Source organism: Chaetodon trifascialis, chromosome 16 (assembly GCF_039877785.1).
Source record: "Chaetodon trifascialis isolate fChaTrf1 chromosome 16, fChaTrf1.hap1, whole genome shotgun sequence".
NCBI lineage: Eukaryota > Metazoa > Chordata > Actinopteri > Chaetodontiformes > Chaetodontidae > Chaetodon > Chaetodon trifascialis.
In genome coordinates this window covers 9,547,971-9,558,486 of record NC_092071.1, presented here as the reverse complement: position 1 = coordinate 9,558,486, position 10,516 = coordinate 9,547,971, and the positions used below count along the sequence as shown (strand labels likewise).

The window sequence follows — 10,516 nt, the reverse complement described above, 5'->3', positions numbered from 1 at the left end:
TATCTATCATCATAAAAGTAGAATTTATGGCATATGGAATCCATGTAGAAATAGGCTTAACCTAGAAAAGGGGATACAACAAAACAATAAAAACATCCACTGAAATGATTCCATACGCTCCTGTTTCACTTCCACATTTACAGTGAAGGAGCATGTGATCAAAAAGCTTGGGCCAAGGATGCTCTTTTTCTGATGCATTCCCATCCTTTGGAGGGGGAGGGTGGGGTATCTCGGTTTTCTCACGACCTGATACCGGCTGCTTCGTGAAAGGACAGGACCGTGCTGGGAGGAATTTTTTTTTTTTTTTTTTTTTTTTGTAACATTTTTTCACCATCCCCGACCTCAGTGGGCAGTACTTATGGATGGCATGAGTATATTATTGGTGCGTGGCCGTTAACTGTTGTAGAATTTGGGCGAGGCTGCCGGTCAGCTGGCCAATCGTATATCGAGGTGTGGCTCTCGGGGGCGTGGTCACGGTGGAAAGGGTGGTGCCAGAAGCGGAAGTGTGTCTCGGCTGATCTCTCGCTGTCATTCGGCCGCGGTCGGTTCCAGGAGAGAGGGGCAGCCAAGAAGCGCACAGGAATCGGCTGGCTCTGTAGGAAAGACACTTAGCGAGAAAATATACTGAAATCAAACGAACAATGAAACCGATCGTATAAGGGTTGTGAAAGAACCGCGGCCGAATATATTTCACACATTGCCACGTTAACAAAGCTCTTTGATTATACAGTTCAGATTAGAGGCAGCAGATAGAGAGCTGTGTCATTGAGCAGGCAGGACACGTCAGGAGAAGGGAGAAAAAAAAAGCTGACCGACTGCACTGTACGAGTCAGCTATAAAATCGCCTCTGAAAAGCTTTGCCTGACTTACTGATTTTTTTCAAGGACACCACCTTGCTTTCAAGCCGAGGGGACCATCTCGACAAAGACATCGCCGAGGTCGAAGGTGGTGATCAGAAGGTGAAAAGAAATTTTATCCGCCTGTGTTGAAGCTGTCCAGCTAGCTAGCATTTCTGCTAACGGTTAGTAGCTAGCTAGCGAACGTTAGCAACGAATGGAAATGTTAGCTGGCCAGCTAACGTGTCTTGTTGATTTAAACCGACTGTCGACTGTTAAGTCAAGTGTAAAAATGTAACGTTGATAATGAACATTGACGTGAGACACAACGTTAGAGTTATTTTTTATTAAAGTAAGAAAGTGTTCGACTTAACCTAACGTTAATGGTATTTCTGATCAATTTTGAGGTTGGACTCTCCATAGACTCCTGACAGCTGTCAAACAAGGTCGAGTGTTTTTTCTTCTGAACCTTATGTTCGGTTATTGTTAATGTGTTCAACAGTCATTGACATTTTGTACCACGGTGTTCTCTTTCACGTTATACTGCGGGTAATTGATTGTCTGTCGGTTGGTTTGCGTTAGAAACCCGTCTCCAAACGGAGAACGAGTTCGGCTAAACACAGCAGTGTTTGCAGCTACATTTGTGTCTGCCAGCGGCTCAGCTGTAGACTTACAAGCTGGCAACGTCACGGGGTTAAAATTAGCTAAAGATGTAACGTTCACTGTCTGGACTTTTTCAACTGCCCAGTAATAAGGGTAGATTGTTCAATGCAAGAATGAGCTCATTCATGACAGTGTTGTGTGATTATCATATGTCTAGGAATTCTCTGAGAGAGTGAAACAAACCTAGAAATAAGATCTTTTATGTCAAATGTCTGTGGCCATCACATAGTTGTTTCTAAATCCCTTGATCTGTAGTGGACTGAGTGGGGCTGACTGCTAACTCAGTGCATGCCATCCTGTGTGCTCTTCTCTCAATAGGACCAAACGATCACGGGATAGCATTTGTGTGTGGGGGGAGAAAACAAATGGGGGATTACGGGTTTGGAGTCCTAGTTCAAAACAACACTGGCAACAAGTCTGCATTCCCGGTCCGAATCCACCCGCATCTGCAGCCCCCACACCACCACCAAAATGTGTCGCAGAGCCCTGCTGCTTTCATAAACAGCACCACAGCCGCAGGGAATGGCACCACGGGAGGCTCTCCCTGGCTCTTCCCTGCCTCTGCCACCCACAACAGCGTGCAAGACGAAATCCTGGGGGGCCCAGAGAAGCCCAAAGCGCAGCAGCAACAGGAAATGCAAGAAACGCAAGAAAAGCAGCAGCAGCTGTCCCCAGGGAGTCACCAGGAGGGTGGAAGTGGTAGTGGGATCATGTCAGAACTGGAAAAAGCCCGGTCAGAAGAAGCCAAGACAGACAGCAGCGTGTCTGAAGGAAGTAACGGAAAGGAGAAGCAGCTACGTCTCGAGTCTCCTGTCCTGACAGGCTTTGATTACCAGGAGACCTCTGGTCTTGGAGGGACTGGCCCGGTCCAGTCCAGTACAACCTCGTCATCACTTACTGGCTTCAACAACTGGTCAGCCGCCATCCCACCGGCGCCATCAACCATCATCAATGAGGACGTCAGCTTCTTCAACCCGGCCTCTGCTAACAATGGGCCCCTGCTGTTCCAGAACTTCTCACACCATGTCAGTCCAGGGTTTGGTGGGAACTTCTCCCCCCAGATCGGACCGGCGGCGGCCTTGTCCCAGCACCACCCGGCCCCCCCGCCACACCCCCACTTCCAGCATCCCCACAACCAACACCAGCAGCATCGGCGCTCCCCAGCCTCTCCACACCCTCCACCGCCTTTTCCGCACAGGAATCCGGCTTTCAGCCAGTTGCCGCATTTGTCCAACAGCCTGAACAAGCCGCCGTCCCCCTGGGGTCCAGCCAGCTACCAGAGCCCCTCTCCCTCCCCTGGCTCCTCCACCTCCTGGAGTCCCGGAGGAGGCTATGGTAGTGGGGGCGGCGGCTGGGGAGGGTCTCAGGGCAGAGATTATCGCCGAGGGCTGAACGGAGGGATGACCCCCATCAACTCTATCTCTCCATTGAAGAAGACCTTCCCCAACAACCATGTGGCATCCCAGAAGTACCCCCGAAACAGTCCCGCGGGCTTCAACCCTAAGTCCTGGATAGATGATGGAGTTGGCCGCAGTGATAACATCTTCCCCTTTCAGGTCAGTTTGCCTGTGATTATCTCATTGTGTGATTTAGCATTAACTCTGACATACTGTTCCTTTTATTAACAAACACAATATGCTGTTTTATCTGTATGCACTTTGCGTGTTCATGCTTTTGTGCATCAATGTATTTCAACAGTGACTGCTCGCTGCCTGAATGATTAAACCTTGGTGTGCCATTTATGTTAGCTGTTAATTTTATTACAGTATGTGGTATAGCTGCTATTTTTAGAAATGGGGGGAGGGCATGGATTTACATGATGCATTTGTTGCCGTGTTAGCTTAGAAATCAGTCTTTGGGTTCTGTACTTCCACAGCTGTACGTCCCTGATGATGACTAATGTGGCTCTGTCACTGCAGTGGTGTGTGCCACATATACGAGCTCAGGGGCTGGAGGGAGGGGTGGGGTGTGTGGGGAGTCGGGGGAGGCATCGTAGATGGAGAGAACAAGATGGGGAGAAGAAGATGGAAGTGGGAGAGGGAGGTTAGAAATGGGGAAAGCGAGAGATGGCGCAGGGAGAACCGTGGATGACCAAGATTGACAGAGACTGAGATGTAAAGAAAAATCTAGATACACCAGTGTACAAGAAGACGTCACCGTGGGGTTTATTTTATTCTCGCCACACGCACACACTGCCACACACACACACACACACACACAGAAAGAAAAAAAAAAGAGGTAATACTGTAGATTGATGGCCCGAGCCTAATGCCTAATGATTTTTCAGGATTACCGCTTTATTAATCACCCGGGTCATGGCTGCCATAGCCTGGCAACTCGTTCTCAAAATGCCAGCCTATTCAGAGTGTAATTTTGATAGCCGGGTCCACACATAATGAAGATGGCTCAAATAATTGTATTATCACATGCAGAAAACAGGTGATAGGATTGATGGAAAGAAGTAACAGGAGCATGGAGATAAATTCATTTTATTGATCCATCTCATGATTGATTGTGTCGGTTGTTACGAGGAGGCGGGGGTGGAGAGAGGAAGGTTGCTATAGGCCCAGCTAGGCTTGATGATCTGATGAAAGGCTTCTTAAAGTGCGCTGCATGTCCTTTGCCTTGTTCCCTCTGCCCTGTCAAATTACTTCTGGCCAGTCATAAGTACTTGGCTGCCATTGGTTCCCAATGTCATCTTAGATGGAGTAATTGTCTGAATGATTGCTAGACTTTGTTGTTTCAGCAGACTGTCAATAGCCTAACAGCACTACTAATTGCCCTAAGACCCCACCAGTAGGGGGGTGCTTCATTTGCTGACCATGCCTATCCATGGGGCGAGTCAAAGTCATAATCTCTGTTTTCATTGAGCCATTTTCTTCAGGAAAAACCTAAAGTCCTCCAAACAAGCAAATTACCCCAATTAAAATTTAGAAACTGATGCTTGCTGTGACCTTTCTAAGCATTTCCTTATCTCTGCATGCAATTAATGACTCACAGTGCACCACAGGCCAAACAGCAAGGATGTTGTTCTGACACGTCTTGACATGTCTTGGGCACTTTTTGCTGAATAAGTAGCAAAGCTTACCTCAGAGCAGCTATTTACCATGAGCTAAACCCTAATTGCTGTTGGTAGTCAGGGGGTCAGATTCATATCTGACCTGCTGGAAATCATTAGAGCCTAATACTTGTTAATAATTTGGAGTCATATTGTGTTAAAATCCAGTCCTACAAGCAGCATATTTCAATAAAAAATTCAGCAACAGTAAATGGTTGCAGATGCTACATTAAAAAAAAAGGGTGTAGATGGAACTAGCACCTAGCTCTGTTAGCGGATTCTCTTTCATCTGAACTGTGCATCTGCATCCATTTTGAGCTGTGGAGAGTCCCCTCTGTTACAGATTTAAGCTAAAGCTAGCATTGCTGGAGCCGTGCTATGTTTACTCTGCTTTGTGGTTGAATCAGATCAGCCAAAGGAGAATGTCCGCCTGCCCTCTTGATACTGCAAGGGCAGATGGAGGATGGGTGTAAAATGGCCTTAGTGTGTGTGTGTGTGTGTGTGTGTGTGTGTGTGTGTGTGTGTGTGTGTGTGTGTGTGTGTGTGTGTGTGTGTGTGTGTGTGTGTGTGTGTGATTATCTAAGGGTAACCCATTTACAAAGAGCAAGGAATTGATAATATGGCTGTTGATGAGACAAAACATGAAGCTGGCTGTAAAGAAAGGTACACTGACACTGAAGTTTAAACTACTGGCCTTATAATTGATGGGTGTGTGAGGTGACCAGGCTCACAGTCGACATCTTTGCTGTGACTACAAGCGTTGTCTCTGTGCGACGTCTCAGCCGGACTCATTTCAAAACTTACTACTAACTCTGCTTTTCCCCCAGAGCCTCTCCTCTCTGCTCCTGTACCTGTGCATTCAGAGGGCAGCAGAGCTCGGCATAACTGCAAATGTGTGCTCAAGTTGAACATTTTTCACTCAAGCCGAGTCATTTTTGCCTCACTTCGAGCTGCCATATGTGGATCTGCATAGTTTTGCTTATGTTCATATCTCCCACTGACATAAATTTTGCTTCCAAATATTGCTGCATGTTATTTGACTAAGGTGTTTGTTTCCTGCTCGTGAACCATATAGCTTGTGTTTTTCTCAACCGTAAGCTGATGGTACTGTTCCACCCTCCGTAATTGAATTGGAAATTGTGTCATTTTGGTGTGAGCATATAGATCGTGTTGCAGTGTTGAAACTGTCCCTATAGAAACCACTCTTAAATTATTACACAAGCAACCAAGCGTCAAGTTTAGTTGTCAGCTGTCCCCCCGGTGTAGTTCAGTCTTTAAGATCTGTTGGCCATTGTCTTTTCATTCACTCCAATTGTATTGTGTTGCATTTTTTTCAAAATGGTGCTTGTCAAGATCATGCACTGCATCAGATGACTGATGACACATGTTGCCTTACACAAGGTGCCCCCAGGTTTGGTAATTGAAATAGCGTAGGTCCTGTAACTCTGAGCTAAACAGACCCCATGAGGAACTGTTGTCACAATGTTTCACTATAAGTTTTCTCCAACTGCCTCACAAAGTTTCCATTCTAGCAGTGACACAGCAGATGAAGGATCAGTGGCCTTTGCTTTAGAATTCCCGTTATTCTGCTTGTGTACAGTCAGAGTTGGTACATTGCAGTGTTAGTTCTTTATTTACCCTTTTGGATTAGATGTGATTGTGACACACAACTTTACAGAGACAAGTAGTCGACTCCCATAAAGTAGCACTTCTGTAGCGTTTGCAGTTAGATACTATTCAGCAGATAGGAACACGTATTAAAATAGGAATATGCCGCTGGTTGGGTATGGTGCAAGAGCTAGCTGCTAAAGCAAAGATCCTGCGCTCTGCCTACTTTTATGGAGTGTGGGATCTTGTGATTGCCTTGGGCCATGGCATTCATTTGCGTGTGGAAGAGCAAATTTGAAGATGCAATTTGAGAACAAGGTTGCAAGGCATTTGGTGGATATTTTATCCAAATCGGTGTACAGCACTGTGGCACACAGAGGGAGAAAATGTTCCAGCGCTGTGGCTGTCGCTGCAGCACGCAGGGCCACTGCTGTATTAAGGCAGCTTTAGTATTTGGGATGGGCTTCAAGCCAGGCACGCTGTTGCTAACTGCTAGTACACTGGTCAGCTAGAAACTAGCATTAGACCAGAAGTGTGTACTTTTTGAATGCGAGGAAAGCCTCTCCTGCTTGTCCTCTCTTGCATCCTTTGCTTTCCATCCCTCCATACATCCATCCGCCCACCCATTATCTGTACATGCTTATCCTTGAGGATCGCAGGGGTGGTGGTTGGGGGCCAGAACAAATCTTAGCTGACATTGGGCGAGAGGCGGTGTAGACCCTGGACAGGTCACCAGTCAATTACAGGGCTGACACATGGGAACAGACAACCATTCATGCTCACATTCACTGTACGGGCAAGTTAGAGTCGCAGATTAACCTAACCTACGTGTTTTTGGACTGTGAGAGGAGACCGGAGCAGCCAGAGGAAATCCAAGCAAATATCTTCTCATTCCTTGTTCCCTGATTCCTCACCTGTGAAATTCAAGGTCAGAGGTGTGCTGCTGTGTCAGGTGTACCGGGCTGAGTCGGATCGGTAAATGTGGCCAGTGACCTGTAGGGCCTGAGGGTGAGTAAGCCATGGCAGGATATTGTCTCAGTAAGCTACTTGGGTAGCTGTGGGTTACAGCTCCCTCCTCACTGTTTGTGTAGCTCCGATATACTGCAGCCTTTTACAATGCTGTTATATGGAGGTACGTTATTAAACCACCTCTTCTGGTGCAAGGCCACCTGTTGTCTGACTTGAGTATTCTCTCTCTCTTCAGCACCTGATTGTTTAAATGGACATCTAATCAGACAGGTCTTATGTCAAGCATCAGTCGGAAAACTGAAGGAATCATGCAGTCATAGTCATTGCCCGTGTTTGTCATCAGACTTCCACGATGAAGACAGGAATCCTGTTTAGAGTGACACGTTTACTTTGTTGGAAGGAGCTTCATTCGTTTCAGGTAGCTTTGCTTCTCGTCTTTATGCGTATTCTCCTACATCCATGTACGTCAACAAACAAACTCTCAGCCATTAAGCTGTCAGAGGCCAAGGTTTCAGCCATTACCTCTGGTCCTTGCGCCATTGGTGTTAAATGAGAGAAGGGTTTTTTTAGACTAATGAGAGGCCTGAGCTGTGCTGGCAAGCACATAACTCTGCTGCTCATACAGCCTCATTGTGCCCTTCTCACACCCTTGACAGACGCTCTGAAACAGGAAGAAAGAGAGCTTGTGTGCATGTGTGTGTATGTGCACATGCCTGTGTGTGCATGAGCCCTAATTAGTCCCTGGTCTATGTCTTCTGCACATGTGTCTTAACAAAGGAAGAGGACAAAGCAGAGTCTATGTTGAGGTGTCATATTTTATTTAGCCCAGCTCATTGCGTACAATAGCAGAGTCAGTTCAGTTTAATCCCTCAAGCAGTGCAAATAGTGCTGGAACCCCTGCCTCTGTCACTCCTGTTACACCCCAAATGCACAAACAAATACACACTCCATTCAGCCATTCAGCCAACACTGGGTAATAGGTTGTTTTTGACAGTTGGGGGTATTTAATGTCATAGCAGGTCTTTGAAATACTTTGACCAGGAAGAACCATAATCGCAAGCATCAAAAGCTCAACCTCCTTCCCTTTCCTGCCTTCCTTTCTTCTCTTTTTACTTTGCCTCACCTCAGTACTTGCTCTCCCACTCTCCATCATCCCCTTTCTTTCATCTGCCATTTTCCCCTTCCCTCCTTTGCTTCGGGCTTCCTCTCTCTGCCTGTTGTCTCACGGATGTGATTAGAAGCACAAAAAGCGAGGGGAAAAATGGAAACCTTCCCACCAATGAGAGTGAAGTGAATGTCGAACTCATTTCCAACCTGTGAAAACCTGAAAACTGCGCCCATATATCCTTATGTCCTCTTAGTTTCTCCGCTCTTTCACCCTTCCTCAGCTTCCATTTTTCATGAACAGGCAGGTGACATAGAAGATTAATGCTTGAATTAATCACCCTCAGCATGGTGTATTTAATCATTCTTTACATCCCTACATGCCATTAAACGCTGGTGGAGGTTGCCCTGTTTTGTGGTGCTTTCGATTAAAACTTCAGTGTGAGAGGCTGTTACAGGCAATCTGGTCTATTTTGTTATTTCAACCTTTTTTTCACTTCACAGTTAATCAGATGCAACTTTGAAAGGTTTCATTTTGTGAATGTTAATTTTGTGAAATAAGCAGCCTGGAACACTGTTGTGGCTAGGTGTAGCCCTGATTTAGGACTTAAATTCTTATGGTACTAAGGCATTGAAGTTTTGCTGGTTATTCGCAGTGGTCTTTGCTCATGATGTTAGACTGTACTGGCAAAGCAGGGTAATGTTAAAGGCAGCGCACACCAGCATATGATGCACATCAAAGTCCCAGTAACTATTGATTTCTTTGTAAACCTGCACATAGGTAGTGACAACTCGGCAGAAAAGCAGCTTGTTTAATCACGTTTTCCACCGGGATTGGCACATGTCAGGTTCTGTATGTTCGACTTCTTATTTTGTCAATATGACCTTGCCAGCGTGTGGAAAGCACGTCAAATGACTGATGAGCTGAGGCATGCTCACACATACTAGCATTTAGTGTTCTTCAGAGTTCATGTAGCATTGGCAAAGATGGCAAATTAGCATCCACTGTACATGACTCCAAGCTCACGAAGAAGTAATCTTTCAGTATATTCTATATTCATCCCAGATGATCACAATACTTTTTTTTCTGTATCATTGACAATAGATGTTTATATGAGGAACTGTGGTCTTGTCCCTTATAAGAAGAAACAAATGTCTGAATGCCGACTAAATGTAGTTTATACCTTTTATCGACCAGAATGTTTGGTTGGAAAACAACACTTCATGAACCTAAAGGCCAAGTTAATTGAATCTAATTTAAGTGCAATTTGTATGCAGATCAACTCAGTCGACATTTTTTGATTCAGGGTCAAACATTCAGATATGGCGTTGCGGCTGAGAACAGGGCCGGCAGAAAAGGGGTGTGTCTCACCTTTGAAATCCTTTCACCTTTAACCAGACTGCGTCATGCCTTTTATTTCCTGTTTCTCCAGGTACACGAGACTACATTTCACCTTTGCTCACAAATAATAGAGTATGTCATGCCATGTCTGCTGTGTTTATACCTATGGCCTTGGGTTAGCGTGGGCAAGCTTTCATAGATACACATGACGTGGACTGCACTGTAAATTGTGTGTGTGCGTAATCTGCAATCTGTCAGGGATGAGTACTTTGCCGTTCAGCTGGCCAGTTGTTGAGAGAGAGAGGGATGCACGAATCTGATGATTAATCACCGTCTGCACCTCTCCTGGCTAATGCTTAGCAACTGCAGAGCACCGTCCAGGCTTCACGTATGCCTTACTGAGTCCATTTCGACCGCAAAATAAATGGCCATTCTCCTTCAATGACAGCATTTAATTTTTAAAGCGCAGAAGCAGGTATAACGCAGACGTGCAACAGATCCCAGAAATACTGCAGTTTTCTGCTGCCTATCTGTTCGTGTGCTAGTATATACTCACTCGTGGTGTGTACTGCCCTCAGTAATCAGTCCGCCACTTGTTTCTGCTTCCCCTGTCTTTGAATGCTGGGTGTATTTGACCTAAAGCAATAGCCTAAGTCCACATAAGATACTGAGGCGGATATGGGAAAATAGTCGACATAATCTGGCCTATATCCCTGTGTTGATATTTGTTTTGAGGGAGAGAGTGTGCGCTGGGTGTGTTCTTCTTACCATGTCAGCTCTGTTTTAGCATGTTCCTTTAGCCAGTGTGGGAAATCTAAACCAGCCAGAATGCTGGTAAGATTTTGGCTACAGCTGGGAAGTTTGGCTGTTTCATCAGCCACTGTGGCAGACATCCAACCACGCTCTTTGGCTGATCAGATAGTAGAAAGTAGCTAT

At 45.8% G+C, this 10,516-nt stretch overlaps 1 protein-coding gene across 2 annotated transcripts in view; it reads left to right on the top strand.

Moving 5' to 3' along the window:
* The first annotated feature begins 527 nt into the window (after window positions 1–527).
* LOC139344264 (cytoplasmic polyadenylation element-binding protein 4-like) overlaps window positions 528–10,516 on the top strand; it is a 28,398-nt gene continuing 18,409 nt past the window's right edge. For both annotated transcript variants that reach the window (XM_070982245.1, XM_070982244.1), the window contains exons 1-2: window positions 528–959; window positions 1,818–3,055. In XM_070982245.1, the coding sequence (XP_070838346.1) occupies window positions 1,865–3,055 (1,191 nt within the window). In that variant the 5' untranslated portion in view covers window positions 528–959; window positions 1,818–1,864. The remainder of the gene's footprint in view (window positions 960–1,817; window positions 3,056–10,516) is intronic.